The following is a 20,880-nucleotide window of genomic DNA, read 5'->3' as shown; positions in this document are numbered from 1 at the left end:
CCAGTTTTAAAGGTATTGAAAGAGAGGAAGAACCTCAGTGCCAGACAATTTGGGATACTGCTGTGATTCTCTGGTCCCTCTCCTCTGCTTAAAACAGCTAGCTCTTGTACCTTCCCTTCCTTGTCACCAGTAGAGTGACGGGGAGCTGAATTAGCTGAAAACCACACGAGACAAAATGGTTAGCTTTGCAGCCACAAGAACTAAAAATTTAATCAAATTAAATTAGTCTTAGAATTTTTTTCAGAATGATACCTTATAACTGTTTCTCTGATGTGGTAAACCCCACGTATTAATGCATTATTGTAGTTTAATCAGTATGTCCCAAATAATCGTATTTGTGATGGAGAAGACTGCTTCTTCAATATTGCTTTCTCTCAAGCAGTGTCTAACATTTTGGGAGGAAACTAAATTTGTCTGAAAAATAATGTTTTCTCTTAAAATATTCATAACAGCATTCAGTTCACAAATGCACCTTTTATTTTTATTGGAAGATATTTACAGCCTTTAGAATGGGTTTGATCCTTTCCTTCCCCTCCCCATTTACTGACAAATTAGAGATGGAACTATGTAAATGGCCTAATAAAATTACATTGGCATTTATTTCTTCAATTAAATATCCTGGAACTTTAAAGGTGAAATTTTTCTTTGACTCTCAAGAAATAACGTTCATGAAGCTTGCAGTTCACCTGATTTTACACAGATGTTTTAAGATTCAAAGTAAAATTGTTCAGCTTTCATTCTCTTCCTTAATATTTGTTTTGTATTTCATAGTCACAGTTAATCATGAGGGTGTAGGTAACTTACGTTGAAGAGAACCATTTATACTGTTACGCTTTTTCCATCCTTATCTTTCAGAAGCACTGTTCAGCTCTGATAAGACCCTCCCTTTCTCTAAAGAGACAGTTTCAGTTACTTGTTACCTCTGAAAGTTTAGCTGTACTTGGTTGGAGGGCAACAACTACACTGCCCTGTTAGCAAACATGCATTAGGGGCATGTGTGTGTTGGTCTCCCTCTGCTTTGTTAAACTGGCAGAGAAATGCCTCATTGGTGTAAGCAGTTTTCATGTTTACTGCTGCATATAGCAGATTGATATGACCAGTGGCTGAAAGGGCTGATATGTCACTGTCTGCATGTCAAGCTGTCCTTCATGGACATTCAAACAATTGTAACTGTGTTTTCATGTGTATTGTTGAAGGACGTATAAGTTCCATATTAGGAATTTCAGTCTGTGTTTTGCTCACTGCGTATGCCAGCATAGCTTGCTGTTGCTAGAGTTAGGTACTCTGACATACTTTCAGAAAAACAAGGTTTAGAAACATAAGTTTCTCCAAAAGGAGAATCCTAAGCTTCTTGATTGGTTGAATCAGTAGTATGCAAACCCTCAATTTGACTTACTTCATTAAATGTTACAACTGTTGTGTGTTCTGCTAAGTGGTTAACTCAAATATACGTGGTGTGGAGAGTCAAGCTGAAAGGCATTCATGTTACAAGAGTCACACGACTCATGCCATGTTTTCTCATCAATGTTGCTATTACGAATAGAACAGGTAGTATTAGATCTCTAGGGATATATTCCATGCTATTTCAAACTTGATTAGCGCTTAGAATTGTCCTGTAGTAGACTGTTCCAAGTCCTTAAGCAGAAGCATTTTTGCCCTGAAGCACACTAAACTCCTGGCTATACACCTTTGTTTCAGTCTATTCCAACCAGTGCCCAGGTTAGGTTTAGCTGAGGTTTAGCTGTTCTTTTCTCCTCCTGCGTTCTTTTTGAAGCAGAAAATAATTAGAGAACAGAGGGTCCGTCAGGATCAATTCTTGATCTTCAAAAAGTAGCTTTGGATATCAAGGAAACTGGATGCTGATATGGCATAGTGAAGAAAGCGCAGCAAATAAAGTACATAGCAAACTCATATAGGTAGGCCTGCACTCTAATCCTGGGCAGAATACTTAAATTGCTACAATTTTGGGTGATCCAGCAATTTCCGTGTAAGGACATGGGCTGTATTGGAATTTGGAAAGCCTTGTCCTATACCTTAAGGACTTAAATGTAAGGACTTGCCCAGGTTGACTCAGGACCTTGTTCAGTCAAACTTTGAAAGCCTCCAAGGATGGAGATTCTGCAGCCTCCTGCGGCAGCCTGTTCCAGTCCTTAACCATCAGTAACATCAACCCTTTGAGCCTAGTGGTCCAGCCAGTTTTTCAGCCTTGTTCTAAATGCATTTGATACATAACTGATTTGATTGCAAGGCTACCATAGCATCAAAAGCCTTGGTGAAATACAGTTAAAAGGCATCTACTGCAGCTTGTCCAAAAATGAGAGAGTTTTGTTACAAAGAAAAATTCTGTACTGAAAACCACAGTCCAGCATGATGCATACAAAACTGCATTTGTCTTTTGTGAATGAAAGACATTGCTCTCCAGGTATTTCTAGTACCGTGTGAAAAACTGATCAAGTTCTGTGTTCTAAGAATGACAGTTCAAAGTGGAATGAGGTAGAAAGTAGCTCCTGGAATGATCAGGAGAGCAGACACCTGATGTAGGGGCAGGGGAGAAGGGAAGAAAATAGCTGGTTTGTTTAGCTTGGTGAAGTAGAATAGAGGATTAGTACGACTACAAGGAAGGAAAATGAAGTCTTGATGGAAGAGGAAACAGCATCAGCAGACTATGAATTAAACCAGGTTATAAACCAGAATACACTTCTAACTAGTGATACTACTAACATTTCAAAACAGCCCTCGAGCCTTGCAGGGACAAAATGCTACCTGTTTTCAAGATGTATCTTGGATCAGTTCTTGAATGAAGTTGTAGAAGTTAGTTACCAGTAGGCTTAGACGTACATGACTTGATGATTAAATGAGCTACTGAATCCTGAAGTACATAATCTTGTCCACGACAAAGCAAAAATAAAGCATGTTGACCTAAACTGTAAGCATTTAGTAGAGGATCAGGTACGGCAGCTGAACTGTTGAGGTATCTTAATGTACTCATTTAAATCCTAGTTCAGTGATGAGTGGATAACCTTGAGACAGTTTGTCTTGAGGTTTACTTACAGAATTTAGTATGGACAGTATGCTTAAAATAAGCACTGGGTTTGAGAGGGTGGGTTCCTTGCCCTTAGTTTTCCTGTTGATAGTTTGACATTCTGTGATGTGCTGTTTATGATGTTTGTCATTGCGTACCAATGGTTTGCCACTATGCAGGCTTTTGTTCACAAAACAGATATAAAGGTGTAATGTGATGGTGTGCAACAGGTTCAGGATGCCAAGGAGCTATTATTGTATACATACTTGGATAAATATTCATGTTTCTGTCAGGTAAGAAATTTATCAAAATACTTTGTGCCCACTGTTCTGAGGATGCAGGCACCCCCATGGCATATGGAGAGGTGTGTCAGATCTTGATCACTGAGCAAAAGGGATGCTAAGCAGTTCCCAGGTGCAGGATGTTGATAGAGTATGTGTTTGACAAGTTGAAGGCAAGATGGTATTGCCTGTAAAATTGTCTATGTTCCAGTATGTGAAACAGCAACTATATAATAGTGTCTGGGATGATAGGATTTTTTTTTTCCCCAAGAATCTCCTTAAGTAACCACACACTTAGGGCCCATTGTAAGTTAACTACTGCCTCTCATGTGATAGGGGCTGAGCTTAAAGAAGCAACAAGGTTAAAGGGTCCTCACATTATTGCTTTTCAGGATTACATGCATAAGGTGCTGGGGTAAACAATGTAATTTACAACAGCCTGTCATAGCAAATAAAAGGATAAAATTACACTGTCACTTATGTGCTTTGAGTGGAATACTGTTAAAGCTTTGCATATAGCTACTTGACTCTGAGAATGCACAAACCAATACAATTTACAAAAATTTTCTTGATATTTTTTAAGAGAACAGTAGAAAATGGTGGAAATCAATTGAGTGCTAGTAATTACTGATTATTCAGTAATAAAACTGGATGTCACAAGTATTCCTTTTTCCTTGCCTTGCAGTTGCATGGGGTAGAGTGAACCATCGCTGCTCAAGAGCCAGTCATGCATGACTGTGGGCTCTGTACTCAGGACAGTGGCGAGTATCTGGCCAAACTCCTTGTAGTAGGGGCAGGTAGATGGGGAGCTGCTGGACTTGTGGTTATCTTCCTTTGCACTGTGGTAGGCTTTAGAAGTTTTTAATACACTCTTACTACATGGGACATCCATTTAATCTCTCCACCAGCTGTTTTAAGATGCTTTCATACAAATGATGATTTTGAGTTATTCTCAAAATCACATTATTTGCTGTAGTTACATCAAAATGACTGTTGTAGTCCTTTAGCCAGCTTCTTGCACCAGAGCAGCATGTTCTAGAGCTTTCTCACTAAAGGCTTTCTGGCTGTACACCTCCTGCTAAAGTGGAGGTGCCATTTAGAGTGAATGTGTTGACAGATGAGCAGCTTCTGAAGCTTTGGAGGTGAATAGAAAGTTCAGGATAAAGATATTGTGGGGTGGTATTGGGGAATTATTAAACTTTAGTCCTGCTACCTTGTCTTTAACGGTATTTTCACTGCCAGATAGAGTCGGAACCTAGAAGCCTGAGGTTTGCTTCTAGTCTTTATCCAGGAAAGAAAATCGGGTTCACAGGATTCATTAATCTGGGTGTAGAGAGTGTTTGAGATGACTTTGGGCGCTGAAGAGTTTGGGCTAAGGCATGCAACTCAGATTGACTTCTAATTTAGCATCCTGATACTGGTAACTTTATGCGCTCCTATATCAGCTCTATATTCATCCTAGAGCAGTGAGATGTATCTGACTGCTAGTGCCATGAGTGTTTATTTGTAATTTTGCTGTGTCTACTCATATGTCTAAAATCACCTTCATGCACATTGTCCCTGCAGAAACAAACATCTTTTAGCACTTTGTTTGTTTGTTATCATTGCACATTTTCCCTTCATTAATCTCCTCCACTTTTTTCTTTCTTACCTTTTTACTTTTCTTCAACTGTCAGTGGAATTATTGTCTTCCTGTCTCCATATTCAGGTAGTGTCAGTGGCTGAGTATCACCGCAGGATCGATGCTCTAAATAGCGAAGAACTGCGCACACTCTGCAGACGTCTCCAGGTGCCCTCTTCAGTAGTTTAAACCCCATCTCTGGATACTAAAACATCTTTTTTGTAGTGTCTTTGATCAGGGCAAGTCCCGCACTAGTGGGTTTGTCTTGTCTACAGCACTACAAGGATCCAGCAGAAAATTCCTTTGTTTTGGATGTATTTATTTGTATAACGCTATTATGGAATCAGTAATTTTATGGTGGAATTATTACTTCCAACTTTTTCAAACAGGAATTTTCTGTCATAATTTGAAAATTTGTTCTCACTACTGCTTGACTTGGAGTGATGTGTTTTAACTTCCACTTTAGACTGGTGTGTTGTGTTAGATAGAAGCTTTCCTAAAAAGAATGCAAACCAGGTGAAGAATCCAAAACCTTGTTGCATGGGTGTTTAATTTTATATAGGAATCTTTCACCAAGAATCTCACAGGACTTGGCAAGTATGAAGCTTCACAACTTCTGTGGAATAGGTAAGTATTTTTCCCGTTACGCAAGCAGGTAACTGAGGCAGTTCAACACAGCAAAGGTCATACTTGTGGAGCTGGTAATGGAACTGTCTGTTCCAAAAACAGTACTTTGGTTTGAATTTTTGATGGTTTACTGATCTGGACTTAAACTGGTATTTGCATTCTCTTTATGTGTTTCTTAGTTCTTTGACAATTATAAAATTGTTAGCTGCTGTGTACATCATAATAACTTACTGATGGAAGCATAGCTTAGAACTCAGAGGCATTGAGTATTTTGTTCTCCTGTAGTAACTGGCTGCTGAAACTGAAAAGTTTCAGTTCTGTTTTTTTACTTTGATCTTGGCTTTTTTCACCTCTTATGTAATTGCACATAGAAAACATTTTCTTAGCTCTTTTATTTCTGTTTGTTTAATAATCAGTAATTAATTGCTTTAAAATGTTTTGTAAGTAGTATGGTTACATAAATCAATAGTGAGCATGAACCCAAAAGCTGCAGTTCTACTTCTATGGGAAAAGCAGAAATTTTGCAAAAATTTTCATTCCCATTTTGAGAAGAAAACAATTCTGTTTCTGGCAAGTGGTGTTGGAGAATCCTGTATTAATATCCTTGAAGAGCAAGAGCTCTTTCTAAATACCTTTCACCTGGAATGGCCAAACTCAGGGTTTAGGCTGACTTGAAAAACCTGATGTGATGGGCTGGAGCCTATAAACTCTGTGCTCTGAGGCTATTTAAGTGTTTGTGGTGTAGACTGCGTGGCAGTTACTAATCTCGGAAGCCCCTGGAATCTGACTACATGTCAGTCTACTCTGTCAAAGTTTAGTGGGAAATAAATTTGCAAGTTTTGAAACGACACTGCGTTCTGTCAAACAGATACCTTTTGAACAGACCCATGTCTTTGCCCACTTCTACAAAGCAATGTTCTTCCTAGAAGAAAGTTGCTTTATTGTAATAATAAGAATTAAAAAAGGCAAAAAAATCCAACCAACAAAAAAAACCCAAACCCACACAAAAACCCAGCTCTCCCGCCACCCCACCCTCCGCACCACTTAAGTCCAAATTATTAATGTTTTGCATGGTGCACTTTAATCAGAATTAAAGAGCAATAAAGGGAATAAGCTTTCTGCTGTACACTTGAACAATGCTGAACTTCTATGGAGTTGAAGTAGTATATGATGTATGAAAGGCATTTGAGGTGGAAAAGAGTTGGACTACCAAATAACATGTTTTATAGATAGCACTCTATAATGGCAGTCTGTAGGTCATCCTTTTGTATATGAAGCTGTGTGGATAAATGCATATACTTTTTTTTTTAATTGTGATATGGAAATTAATGCATAGTTTATATTGGAAATGCTTGTTACCTCGCACTGAAAAACAGAAGGCTTGAGCTTTTGGCTTGCTTGATACTCACTTTTTTTAAGTGCGCCTTTTCTTGAGCTAAGAATTAATATTGTAACTAAGTTATTGTGTGAATATACTTTGATACTTCAACTTCCCAAGCCTATTTTTAAGTAACAGGAGATTGTGGTAGTAACTTTTTTCATCGTTCTTGAGGGAGAGGAAAGGGATAGCCTTTTTTTGTCTCAGGTGGCTGTATTTGTTTAATCTTATCTGTATTTCAGTTTTCTTTGATTTGGCTTTTCTTTTGTTAACTAAGAAAGCTCTCTTCACGAAAGCTTGGCAAAGTTTATCATGGTGGTATGTGAAATACCATAGTTGTGTCCTGTATGTTTAGAGTATGAGTTGTGTGGCAAACACTGGTTATTATTCTGGAGTTGGCAGGTGGTTTTGGCAAGCATTTCCCTGAAATTCTCAGGATTCAGGCTTTAAGTAATATGGACAGTCTGACTTTCACTGAAACTTGGTTCAGGCTGATAAATTACTCAGACGCACTCATTCTTGTTAAGATTTTTTTATTTAGCAAATCTCTCAACATTTTAATGAGTCTTGCTGCAGTGTCTTAAGTTACTAACTTCCTTGACTTTGTCCTACTCCTCTGTCGGATTTCACTATCCCCACAAAAAGTTTTAACTACCCCTGCAGCAAGATTTATAGAAGGAAACCTTTTTGGGTCTCAGCTAGTCTAGTTCTCAACATGTGGCACTTTAGCTTGAAAGTGCCAATGGATGTGGACTGGGGTAAGAAGCTATTGTAAACTATGATATCTGATGAGTTGTGTGGCCTTCTGCTGCCTCCACTAAATGGTGATCTACAACAGCTCAGTAGGGTAGATGTATGGGGCAGTTATTTTAAACTACTACAGGATCTTTGTGCATAGTGCATCTTTGCCACACCCCAAAGCTCACTGTGCAACATAAGTATTACTGCTGCTTTCCCCGCCCCACCCTCTCAATTCTTTCTTCTTTGATTTTCATAAGCACTCCAGCACTCAGCTGGACCAGCAATGCTCCTAGGGCTCCATTCAGATTCTTTACTCAGAATACTTGGACATCAGTCTTTTTACATGTCTACTACATATTTGAAAACTTTCACAAGTACTCTAAAAGAGTATTGCGTCAGAAACTACTGAGAAATGTCCATGTTGAAGTTTCAATTCCTTTTCTGTCTAGGTTTTTTAATTACATTTAACGTAAATGCTATGTTAGTATTAAAATGCAAGCACTTTGCAAGCTGACCTCTGAAAAGCTTTTGAAGTCTTTCAGCTGTGTATGAGGAATCTGTTTTGGTGTTTTGGTTTTTTGGGTTTTTTTAGCATAAAACCATAGTTTTCTTCTGAGTAGGTGTCTGTGTAATTTATTGTTAGTATATAGTTGAGTACCACCTTGCTATTGGAAGCAGTGGAAATCTTGGTCAGATGAAATCTAACGGACTTCTTAACTTTTGAAGGAGTTGCATAAATTCTTCATGTTCTTTTTGTAGATAACAACAAGAGAAGATATCAATTCAAAACAGGCAACAAATATCAAAACAGACCTGGAGCCAGAAGCATTCCGGCCAAATCTTAGCGATCCCAGTGAATTACTACAGCCAGAACAAATTGAAAAGGTACGAACTTATATATGTAGTTTTTTAGTATTGTACATTAATGTATCACAAATACTATGACCATACTGTAAAACACACCAGTAGGAAGACCTTGTATGATATTAAATGCATAAGCACAACACAATTCATAGCTAAAATGTTGCGCTTTTTTCTTATCATAACTTTCAATACACTGTGACCACACTAGTCTGTATCTTTGCCCTTATTTCATTCTTCCTTGAAAACAGCTTGGCTTTCACTGTAGTTCTTACTGTCCAGTCCAAAGTCATCTCATTATATGTGTTTATTGAAGGTTTGGATCGAGGCTGATTTGCATTCAAAGACACAGGAACAGGAGAGCAAGCATTCTTTACCCTTCAGCTTGTTACCTGTTGACCTGAGTGATCTAGTTCCTTGCTACTGAGACATAGTATTGTTATGCAAGAATAACTATGTGGTTTTACTGTCTTTTAGATAAACCTTTTAGAGACCTTACCAAACACCTGTTCTTCAGTTAGTAAATTATTCTTCTCCTGCAGGTCACTGGTAGAGGTAGGAAAAGAAACCTGCTTGAGAGACCAGGGATAGAAAATATACAGGTGAAGCTTTAGAGTTGTCTGAAGCTTTAAACTAGCTTTTAAGGCTACTTGTAGTAGTTCAGAAGAACATAATCGGCTTTCATTTATGTGCAATATATTCTTAAAAATAGTAAAAAATGTGTTAAATTAGAGAGTTGTCATTATCTTTTTAACAGCTCACAAAGTCTCTTCCACCACGGACCATTGGATATCCATGGACCCTTGTCTACAGTACTGCAAAGCATGGCATGAGCTTGAAGACTTTGTATCGAACTATGCTGGGATTAGACACACCCGTGCTGTTGGTTATCAAGGACAGTGATGGACAGGTAGGAAAATGTTTGTGTGGAGGTAGGGGACCCATCAAGAAAAAATTGTGTGCATCAAGCTGGTTTTCTCCTTGATACTTTTGTAGAGGCTTTTAAAAACCTCTGGTTTTTATGCAATCCTCTGGCATACTGCATTTCTAGGAAGTACTTGAATGATACAAGTTCACTGTCACAATGCATGAGTCTCATAATACCCAATTACTGGATTTACTTTTAATATTCTTTTTTTAATGCACTTAAAGCATGAGAAGTATAGTCTCTAAAACTTTCTGATACCAGAAGATCTTGTTGAGTTGGAATGTCATTGCCAGTTGCAGCCAATACTTCTTGGTACAGTCTGTGGCAGCAGCCAACATCTCTCTCCCATTCAAGGGCTGAGGGATCTTTGCTGCAAAATGAATTTTTGTTCTTTGAGCCTCTGTAGTTATGCTCTAATCATCTTTGACTGGAGCATGAATTCTAGAAAGTGGATCACACCTCACCATTTGAATAGCAAACATCTTCTCCTGAGTATTCTAGTAACAGATGAACATTACAGGTAGCGTGAGACTTTAGTCCTCTCTTTCTGAAACTTCTGTGCTCTCTCATGGAAGCAAGTTACTGCTGTCATGAAGAATTGATAGAACCACGACAAAATCTGTGGCATTCACTTCACTTACCTGTCCCACTTTGGTAACCACTGTTTTTATTTTCAGGAAGCATGGGCTCATATCACCACATATCATTCAGGGGGTCTGAAAACTGTAAATGAAGGGTATGTTTTCTAATTCAAGTCACAATTTGTTCTTCCCTTCTGTTTCCTGCCTCAGGGATCCCTTAAAAAGAAAAAACCCTTCTAAATCTGTGCTAGTAGAGCACTCTTTCTCAGAAGTTCCTTAAAAGGGAACTTTTCTTCATTTACTTTATAGTCTTGAAGATAAAGACTATTCAATAGACTTGAGATGTCTCAACAGACTCATCAGCCTCTTAAATGTGCTGTGGTAACTTTCCTTCTCTGTTTCCTTTACTAGCTCTCAAGATTAATTTGTACGATAGCTACTTCCTAGTACCTGATTATCTGGCCCAGAAAGAAAATCTCCCTTTTCTGACAGGGCTGTCTTGCCACCACCATGTAGTATTGTTCTGTTGCTGGAAGTATTCAGATGACCTTCCATATATGAATATCTCAACTTGCATGTTCGAAAAGTGATATGGTTACCCAGCCAAAACAGGGAATTCATAGACATGACATAATTTTTTTTTTTTTGAAACAAACTATGACAAATCTCAACTTACAGGCTCATGCCCAAGAACATGTATGAAAGCATTCCTTGGACTATTGGGACAAGTAGCCACCTGAACTTAGATCTTTCACAGTGTAAGCCAGACCTTAGCTAGGTTCCACAAAAGAATGAGTGAAATCCATGTGTATTTAGCGTGCAACATATGCTACAGAAGGAAAGGTTCAGACAAGTTTTACATGCTGAGTCGTTCACTAATGTAGTGAGAGTGGTGTTTTCAGTAGTTCTGTCTCTCAAGCTATTAATGAGAAATGTCTTTGCATTTGACAGCTGAAAATTAATTTTACACTATTTCTGAGTTCAAAACCTATGGAAATTCAGTATAGAGTCTTTCTCCTCTTGATGCAAGGATCTACAATCATGAAAGATAAGACAATGGTAGCCTACTATTCCCTTTGATGGTAATTAATCAGGGTCATCCATTTTTTAAAGAAGCTATTGATTCTTTGAAAGAGGTTAATTTATCTTGAATATCTTGTACCTTCCTGGCAGATAGTCCTATAAAACTGCTTTCCATGACTGAAAAAGAATCTGAGTACTTTTTTTATAGGAGAGTGTATCCAGAAATAGTTCACTAGCAGTGTGCTAAGATAAATAGTATTTATGCCTTTCCAGAATGTGTTTTAAGAGAGACCAGGTGTTTTCATATTTTATTCTCCAAGATCACTGCCTGTTTTCTAAGCTATCTAGTTCAGAGAAGATCACAAATGAGACTCAGCCTTTTTGAAGAATGACAGAATTACGACCTGATAGTTTCTTGCCATTTGCTGAGCATATCTCCTCACTCCTTTTTGGCATTTCTTGTTCTGCCTACTTTGTAGCTTCTGTGTTTATGAAAGATACTGGTTTTGTCTTATCCTCGGTTGAGGTAGTTTTCCTTCAAACTTAAATTAATTTTTTTGCTGGGCTACTTTCCCTGAGACACTGTTCTATGTTGTCCATGTTTATGAAGACAGCCTGTATCTGATGTTGACATTAAGTTGAGTAAGGAGCAAGTGTACCTTGTAACTTTTCATAATACAGTTCGTTAAAGGCTGCTAAGCCTCACCCTATTTTTCTTTTTTATTTTCCAAAACCTTCTCCAGTCTTGATTTCTTCTTAAAATAATTTAACAATTTTACTTAAAGGGCTGTCAAAAAAAAAAAAGCAGCCAAAACACTAGCTTTTACGAACTAAAGCTTTATTTGTGTAAAAGCTGAACATTGTCTAGTTGAAGGTTGGAATCTGAAGCCACCTAAATTGCCAGCTGTAGTAAATTCTAGGAGATCGTCCAATAAAGGTGCCCAAGAAATCTATAGATACCTACATTACAGTTGTTATGGACTGGCTGTCTATCTACTGGTATGTGCTTCTGTTAGTGAAGACACCAAGCTCTAGTGTCTACTCTGACAGCCATTTAAAAAAAAATTAATACCTAATTCCTGAACATGAGTCACTAAACAATTGGTGTTCCAGAAGTGGAATTAATGCAATTTAGAGCCTAGAACTGGAGAGTTTTAGGTCCCCGCTCCCAACAACTAGCCATGACAATCTGATCTCATGCAGAAATCCAATAGAATCACTTCTCAAAGGACTAAAATAACTGTTGGGTAGCGTATTGCTCTTTTGCTGTAAACCATGATTCTTTTAATGTTGCTTATAAAAACAACGTGATCTTTCAAGACCCAGATTTGTTGATGGAAACGTATAGAACATGTACATAGAGAGGATGTGGAATCCTGATTCCTGGAGGTACTCAAAGCTTAACTGGACAAGACTCTGAGTCAACCCAATATAGCTTCAGAATTAGTCCTCCTTTGAGTAGGGAACTGTACAAGAGACCATCTGAGGTTCTTTATACCAAGTTATTCTATAATCAGAAATAAAATACTTCTGTATCTATATATGAAGCAAGCTTCGGCGTCTCTTAAGTAAAACATGTAAGTTTTTCCATACGGTTAGGGTGTACTAGCTTTGTGTTTTACTGGTGTACAAGTAACAGCCCTGAGATGATCTGAGAGAAGCAGTGAAATAAGTGTTGTGTGAAAAGTTCATGCCTGTGTAGAGGCTGAACTGAGATAGTTTAGGATTGGCACAGCTCTGTATGTTGTTCTAACAGAAGGTTAATTCCTATCAAGGAATGTCAGTTGTTAATGAAATCTTATATTTACTTAAGTTTTTACTTCTATTTACTTACCAGATGTAACATCAGCCCTGAGGGTATTGATCTGAGCTAAGATGTGTCTTATCTACCCAAATGTAGCTACTGGAGCTGCTCTTCTTGAACGAATAACTTAAGCCCTTAAAAAAAGTTAGGATCCAGACACTCAGATAGTTTGAAGCTACGCGTAAACTAAGAAATAATTGGAAGGGTTCAATGGGTTCACATTGCTGTGAAGTTGCTGGAAAATATTCATGTAGTCATTTAAACATGAAGTTTTCTTTATTTCAGCAACCCATTTTGTTCTGTTCACGAATCACTTAATTTGAATTCAATATGGGTTTTTATCCTAAAAGATGCTCTGTTTAAGTTCCTGCATACAGTAAGCACAGTCGAAGGTCATAAAATGTTTGACAGAGAAAAGTTACACTCAGTTTTCTGCAGTCTAGCCTACTGCCACAGACACTTGAAATGAAAAGAAGGAAAAAAAAGTCTCACCTATTCTGCGTTTTAGAGATTACATGTGCACAGGTAACAAAAAAGAAAAAAAAAACACAAAAAAATTTAGTATTGGTTTCTGCAGAACTCCAGCAATAGACAGAATAGATTACAGCAATTATGCATTCTTTCTGACTCTTTCATATTTAATTTTTAACCTGAACAGTTACAGTTAATGGAACCAGGTAGTAAAGATCGGGTAAAAATGAAATACTGTCTTGAAGTTCAAATTCTATTGTTGCAGAAAATATGCATGAAGTCAGGGTTGGAGGTAATTGTTTTGTGACACTGAAGTAACCAAAAAAAAAACCCTAAAAAAATGCGATGTTGCTAAACAACTCAGTTGATAGACACTTGAGGATTAGGGTAATCTGACCTAGTACTGAAGGCTTTAATATTTGGTCAGCTGTCTTTGAAGGACAATAAACTAATAATTCTTAAAGTTCTGATGGAAGACCTGATTTTATAATGAATTATAATTAAAAGCTTTAGCCAAAACTAAGTAAAGCATGCATAGAAGAATCCCTCTCCCAGCCTTTATTCATAAAGACTTTTCAGCAGTACCCAAAGTACCAGCTTAGAAAGATTGACTACTATCAATGTAAAATGTCATCATCTAGTCTGAAGCACTCTGTGAAGTCTTTTCACTTAAACCATATTTCAACTGAGCCAAGCCTATTTTTAGAAAAAGGATTTTAGAGTTAGGATTCTTTCTAATAGGACAGCTATTGCTTCTCTTAATTTAAACCTGAAATCAAACAGCAGGTTTAACTGCCTTGTCTATAGTGTAAATTTTGAGTTCTTCACAAATTGTGGTGTAAGAGAAGACTTTGCATGTCTTTGTAGCAGTAGACTAAATGAATGTGATTATGTTTAAGCCAGCTGATTTTCCACAGATGTTGAATAACAATGTTCAGATCTACTTAATTCCTAATTTAATTTTCCTGGCTTTCCCCCCCCCGTATTCTTATTCTAATAAGCACTTCCTTACCTATCATGCCTGTATTGAGGTGGACTTCTCTGATTGTCTTTTTTTTTTTTTAAAACTATTTTTGCTACTGTTTGACTGTGTGATCACTTAATGTTCTGAGCACAATTTACTGCAAATCTTGCATTGGATGTTATACTTGGTCAGCTCTCACTTGAACTTTCTCTGACCTATGAAGCTGTCTAACTAGTAATGGGCTAAAAAAAAAGTATAAAAAGCCGTATGTCTTAATAATACTGGGGACTCATTTCAAGCCTACTTAAGAAAAAATAACCACACACAGGAAAAAAAGGCAGAACAAAAAAGCCTTCTGGAAAGTAAAAGGAAAACAAACATCTCCTCTTTATAGAATTCCTTCGTTTTGGTCTGATTTCCCCAGAAAATAAAACATAAATGGTAGTTTCTTTCTCTCTTAAGTCTGTTCTTGTCATATAGACTGTGGGATAATAGAGAAATGTCTTGCCAGTGTTTGATCCTATAAGTTGAATGAAATAAATATCTGTGCAAAAAAAGGATTGGGCTAGTTATTCTGTGAGCTTGCATTAAAACAGGGGTACAGGAACTTGCACCTCAGTTCATGGAACTTCAAACATTTAGACTGAATTTGCTGTTTAACAATGTACCTGAAACTGACACAGGTCTTTGAAAAGTGAGCACCTTTAGCTGACTTTGATACTTTATTTCATCACTTTGTCAAGTAAGTTTAAGAAGTCCTCCAGAGAATCAGATTGTAGAGTGTAAATACGGGTCACATGTATGCTCAAAGGTAATTCTCTTCATTTAAGTAAAGGAACAGTTTTACACGAGTGAAGTATCTAATCAGTGTAGTGATATTTTGTTCTTAAGAAAAAATACATACTGTAACTAAATAAAGTAGTAATAATATAAGGAAGCTTTTGTAGGTTCTTAGAAAGTTTGGTATATAAGTCCTACCTCTCTTCTGCTCTGTAACAATGGGGTCTCAACAGTGACTTCTAAAATGTGCAGTACTACCTGTATCAAATTAATTTTGTTTGCTATTTTTTGTACTTTTTTCAAAATTATTAAAAGTTTATTGCAAGAGATTAGTGCTTGAATTCAACAAAAAGATTTCAAAACATCTGCCATTGGCATGATTGGTCTGACAGACATAGTCTGATGTGCATTACCAGGATGTTTGAAGAAAATTATCCCTGATATTCTTTAGAAGACTAGCAATTTTTTTCTCATAACCAGTCAGTGGAAGAGTGTGTATTGAGGGCAGGAGGGTGTTTTGTTTCATAATGAGCTCATCTTTTCTTTACATGACTCTTCTTTCAGGCTTGCCATCTTCTATTTCAATTAGAAGTTTCTGAACAAGAAACTTTCTGGACCACATAAAATTCCTGAGAAATAAGGATGGGGCAGTCTTTATTAGATGCTTGATAGCTGTATATAATCCTCGAGTTCCTGACCTGAAGTTCACGTGCACCTAGTTTTGCATTTAACAGCTACTGTAGAGCTCAACGTGGAAAGGAATGCTTGGAAAACCTACCTATGGCCAAGGAGTTTCTTAGGATGGGCAGAAGAAAATAGTTTCTACTTTATATCCTGAACATAATCCAAGTCAGGACACTAGCTTTAATGTCTCACTCTCATCAGTCCCATGCTTCTCTAACTCACTGTTTAATGTGAACAAAAACACAGAAACTGCATCATTTTGGTTTTTTCTTTCTCATACAGACAAATGAGAGTGCACTAGTGGAGTGCTTTGGTACTTACATCTTCTCTGCTCTTGCAGATGTTGAAACAAGCTTCCTGCTAGCAACAGAAATACTGATTTTTGGGAGGGTTGTACTTCATGGGCTATAGTTGATTTTTGTATAATCATGCAGTGTTTTTCCTCCTAGTTATTCTAGTTCCTGAGAAATCAATACTACATTAATCAGGTTTAAAAATCCTGTAACCTTTTTAACTACTGTTGTAATGTTCTTATTACTGAATATTATAAATACTTTTACCACCCAGCAAAAGCTCAGTTAAAATCTGTCTCTGTTGTAAGACAGGGTAATCAGTACTTACCTGTTACTTGGATTGGAATGAATAAATTACATGGAAAAATAACAACTCAGTTACAGCTAGGAACTTGCTTAAAATAGTCTAGTAAGGTGGAAGAGGAGGTACATAAGAAGCAGCAGAACCTTTTGATGTGAAAGTTTAAAAATATGTACATTGTTTCTGAGAATTTCCTGAGTTTAATTTTTATCCCTTTGATTATTTTTTTTTTTACTATGTTCACTTTTTGAGAGAGTCCTCTTACCTTCTTGTTATTGTACCACAAAACACCATACCATACCTTAATCAATGCACTTGGGACTGTGATGCCATGTAGGGCTTATCCTGTAGTGAATTCCCAATTTGGCACCATTTACAACCTGATTTGTTTATCAGATACTATCATTAGAGATTCTCGGATGCTGTGTAGCTTTTCTTAAGTATTTTCTCTTGCGTATTTTTGTTTACAGGTTTTTGGTGCACTAGCATCTGAACCATTTAAAGTGAGTGATGGCTTTTATGGGACTGGAGAGACCTTTATGTTCACTTTTTCTCCAGATTTTGAGGTAAGTAATAATAACTTTGTACGCTTTTACTTTTTCCCCTCATATGCATTATCTTAAGATACTTACTGAATAAATACACCAGTAAATAATCCTAAAAATTCTAGGAGTTGGCCCAAAAAAGTCATCATACTAGTTTTTCCACAGAATCTGTAAGTGCACAGTAAATCGGTAATGTTTGCATAGTGAAAAATGTATTCAACCTGACTCTTTTGTTGTACTGAAGATTTTTCTACTATTCTAGATTCTGCCAGGTAGCTGTCTGAAAATTCAAAAACTCCTTCCTTTTAAAGGGCATATCATCTAACCTAAGCCTATTTTCTTGGTATTTTTCATCGTGTAGAAGTTTCAGTGCTCAAAGACAACCTGTTTTGGAATGGTCTTATTTTAAATAGTATACAATGTAAGAGAATTTTTGTCTGCGTGTATCCCTTCCCTGAATTTTCTGTGTAAACTTGGTTAACTTCATTAAATTGGCCTCTAGCCACCCATAGGCTGTCTTTACTGGTGTTTGGTTTCCCTTCCACCCAAACAAAAAGTTCAGATATTTTAACTTACTAGTCTGTTCTGGTTTTTTTTATTAGGTTTTCAAATGGACAGGAGACAACATGTTCTTCATTAAAGGAGACATGGACTCCCTTGCTTTTGGTGGAGGAGGGTAAGTTTTATAATTTTTTTTCTCATTAGAGTCTGTTAAAAATGTGTATGTCTGCACACCTTTGAAAAGAAAATTTGGAATTGACTTCAGTTTGATAGCTCAGGACTCAACAGTTACCAGCCAAGGAAGATTTAGTATGTCAGATGTTTAGCTCCCTATGTTCAGAAAGCTTAAACAGGAGGTTTGTCTTCAGTATAGTGTGGCATCAAGTTTCAGCCCTGCAAGGTTATGATGCCTTGCATGCTCTACTTGAATGTGTGTCTTTTGGTGTATTCAGACTGGATGCAAGATAGTATGATTCTGAAGGTATGTAAATGTGAAAATTATCTGTAACTAGAAGAGGCTTGAATTGAAATTGTACCATCCCAAGACATGCCAGTGTCTTCAGAAATTTTATGTTGTCTCACCCCTTTTTTCCCCCATGCAAGTGCATAAGGTTCTGAGATGTTTCCCTTATTTGTTATCAGCATTATCCTCACCTATAAAGAGTACTGTTATGCTTTTTTCGTAATACAAATGGAAGGTGCTGATAACTGAGGAATTCTGGTTAGCTTTTTATTTCAGAATATCTGAAAGAGAGATAGTCCCAAATTAATAATAAATAGTCAAAAAACAAGTCTTTGCAGCTTCAAATTTATCAACAGCTGACAGGTACTTGTGTTGAAAAAGAATTCTATAATTCTTCCTTGTCTCTGAATGAAAAATACATTTGTAAGTTTAATGCTTACTCCCTCAGTCTTTTGCTTTAATATATTATCTGTCTTGCAGAGGGGAATTTGCTCTTTGGCTCGATGGTGATCTCTATCATGGACGAAGTCATTCCTGTAAAACATTTGGGAATCATACACTTTCTAAGCGAGAAGACTTCATTATTCAAGACATAGAAATTTGGGCTTTTGAATGAATATTTAACTATTTCTACAGGGTATTGTCCCAAACCTGACAAGAATCAGTGCAGCTCAAAAATCCTTAGGAGCAATATAATGCACCATTTTACCTTCTTGATTTTTTTTGTAAGTTTTCAGCGTGGCCATCTAGTTATTATTTTGAAATAGCAGACTTTTTTTTCATGCTCTCACATCTGTAACATAACCTCCCAGGTTTTCCCACACACACCTTTCTGCAATCCTGCTAGGGGGCTGCTTCATTGAATATAGGTTATTTTTGTATTCGAATTGTGTCTATGAATGAGGCTGCCCTCTGTGAACCTATATAAGAAGAAAGCTGCGTGTGGGTATTTGGCAGCAGTACTGCAGAGATTGGTCTGGACCAACGATGGGTTAATTCATATGGTGCCACAAACAGATGAGAAGCCTAGCATTCCTTCTTAACACATACTAGTACGCATACGGTGAAGTTAGAAGATATCCAAAGTCAACAGTGCCACTTGTTTTGTTTATTGTTCGTGTTTAGAAAAAAGTCAGTTAATATGTGTTCTAGCTGCATGCTGATTGTATTAAAGAGTGTTTTGCACATGCTGTTAATGCTCTGCAGGTTTGGGACAAATACTGACAATATTGAGCTACATGGCAAGGACTTATAAAAGAGCAAAGGAATGTAAGAATATGGTAGTTCCACAAAATTAAAAGGCTAAAGCAAGCAAAACTCAGTGAACAATTTGTAGCTATAGTAGGGCATTAAAAGTACAGAAACAGATGCATCTTTCTTCAACATAAAGTGTCAGATATATACTGTTATACTGTTGTAGCCGTGTAGCACTTCAACTCCAAGAATATAGCTTATTCCTGTCCAAAGAAAAAAATAGTTGTGATGTTTTTGAGTGGGTCTATGTTGTAAATTTACAGTTAGCACCAGCTCTGATTAAAATGAGATAATGTACTATAGGTAGACAATATTGTAATTCAGTAGACTTGTGGAATATGCAAACTTACTGTCATGTGACCTCAAAAACCAAAATGACAGGCTAGAATACAGTTCCAGTAGCTCTTGTCCACTTTTGTAGGAAAATTGATAAGCCATTGTGGCAATAACAGCTCAACACAACTGTTTGTTTCAAAGCTTTTATTCTATGTACTGCAAAAACAAAAAAACAAACAACAAAAAAAATGGCTGTTAAGTGTGACAGTGACTGACTTTGTGCTGAAATTTCAGCTATTTCAGATGAACATTGTATATTATATTGTAAATTAATGTTTAAAGTAGTTTTGTTATTATAGAAAAGTGTTAATTGACGGGTTGCTTATAGCACTTTAAATTATTCTAGAAATGGAATAAAAGCCAAATGGGTTGGCTTAAGTAGATGTAGTTGTATATTATTTCAAAATACTTACATCTCTGGAAAGTTTTAAAAACTTATTTGAAGACAGCTTACTGCTATGGTAATGAGAAAGGGCAGATGTTTCATCTATAATATGCTAATGCTCAATATGAATAGAAATACAGGGCTTTGTTTCCTGTCTCTATGTATAGCTCTTTATCCTTATTAGAACTTAGTGCAATGTGTAGACTAAATGTTTACAAAATAAGGAACTGTAAATAAATTGAAATGGCTTTTCTCCCCTTTGGTCTTCCACAGCAGTATTATTGTCTTTGTGGAGTTAAGACTGATTATTACAACAACAAAAAAGAAAATCCTGTAATGGATTTTAAGTACTATAAGGTCACAGTGATGTATAGCAAATAAATCTGAATATATGTAAAAATAAACTTGAGTTGGAGTTTATTTAGAAGTTGGAGTTTACTTAACAGCAATAATCTGCATTTGTGCTTCATTTAATAGCTTTACTTAATATGTAGGATGCATTTGCTCATCCTTTTTGGGAGTTTTGGTTTTTGAAAGCCCAGTGGGAAGCGGTGAGAGTGGAATATGCTGTCTTCAGCCATTTTCAAGAGCGGAAAAAAAGTCTCAGATTATCTTTGCTGACAAAATCCATTAATTCAAGTGCTTAGTCTCTATCCTAAGTTCATATTGCAAATAAAGCCTATTTTAGATTTTAAATGCTGCTATGAAAAATTTTATAAAGAACTATGCTTCGAAGTATTATATAAAAGCACACAAAATCTTCAGTAGCTAAATGTCTCTTAGTATTGGACCAGTCTTAGAAAGGCACATAGGGGGAAAAAAGTGGAAATCAAGAACAGTATAGTAATCAGTACAGTAGTAATCACGCTTGTATAAATACTAAATTAGTTAAGGAATAGAAAGACATTTGAATTAAAGTATAAATGACTGTGGTAACACTTAGTGATGTGACTACCTGTGTAAAAGATCCATGGAGAATAATGCATGTCTATTAATGAAAGACCATGAATTTTGTTAACCAAAGGTGTAGTTAACT

General features: G+C 36.7%; 1 protein-coding gene across 3 annotated transcripts in view; it reads left to right on the top strand.

The window, feature by feature from the left end:
- The window catches only part of OXR1 (oxidation resistance 1), a 257,761-nt gene extending 237,335 nt beyond the window's left edge, over nucleotides 1-20,426 (top strand). For 2 of the 3 annotated variants that reach the window (XM_059815903.1, XM_009815315.2), the window contains 6 exons: nucleotides 5,012-5,092; nucleotides 8,430-8,555; nucleotides 9,289-9,441; nucleotides 16,831-16,926; nucleotides 17,508-17,581; nucleotides 18,350-20,426. In XM_059815903.1, the coding sequence (XP_059671886.1) occupies nucleotides 5,012-5,092; nucleotides 8,430-8,555; nucleotides 9,289-9,441; nucleotides 16,831-16,926; nucleotides 17,508-17,581; nucleotides 18,350-18,485 (666 nt within the window). In that variant the 3' untranslated portion in view covers nucleotides 18,486-20,426. The remainder of the gene's footprint in view (nucleotides 1-5,011; nucleotides 5,093-8,429; nucleotides 8,556-9,288; nucleotides 9,442-16,830; nucleotides 16,927-17,507; nucleotides 17,582-18,349) is intronic. The other variant, XM_059815904.1, reaches the window with a different exon arrangement.
- The last annotated feature ends 454 nt before the right edge of the window (nucleotides 20,427-20,880 follow it).

Source organism: Gavia stellata, chromosome 3 (assembly GCF_030936135.1).
Source record: "Gavia stellata isolate bGavSte3 chromosome 3, bGavSte3.hap2, whole genome shotgun sequence".
NCBI lineage: Eukaryota > Metazoa > Chordata > Aves > Gaviiformes > Gaviidae > Gavia > Gavia stellata.
Note: the sequence above shows the minus strand (reverse complement) of the source record. Positions and strands in the feature narration are given on the sequence as shown.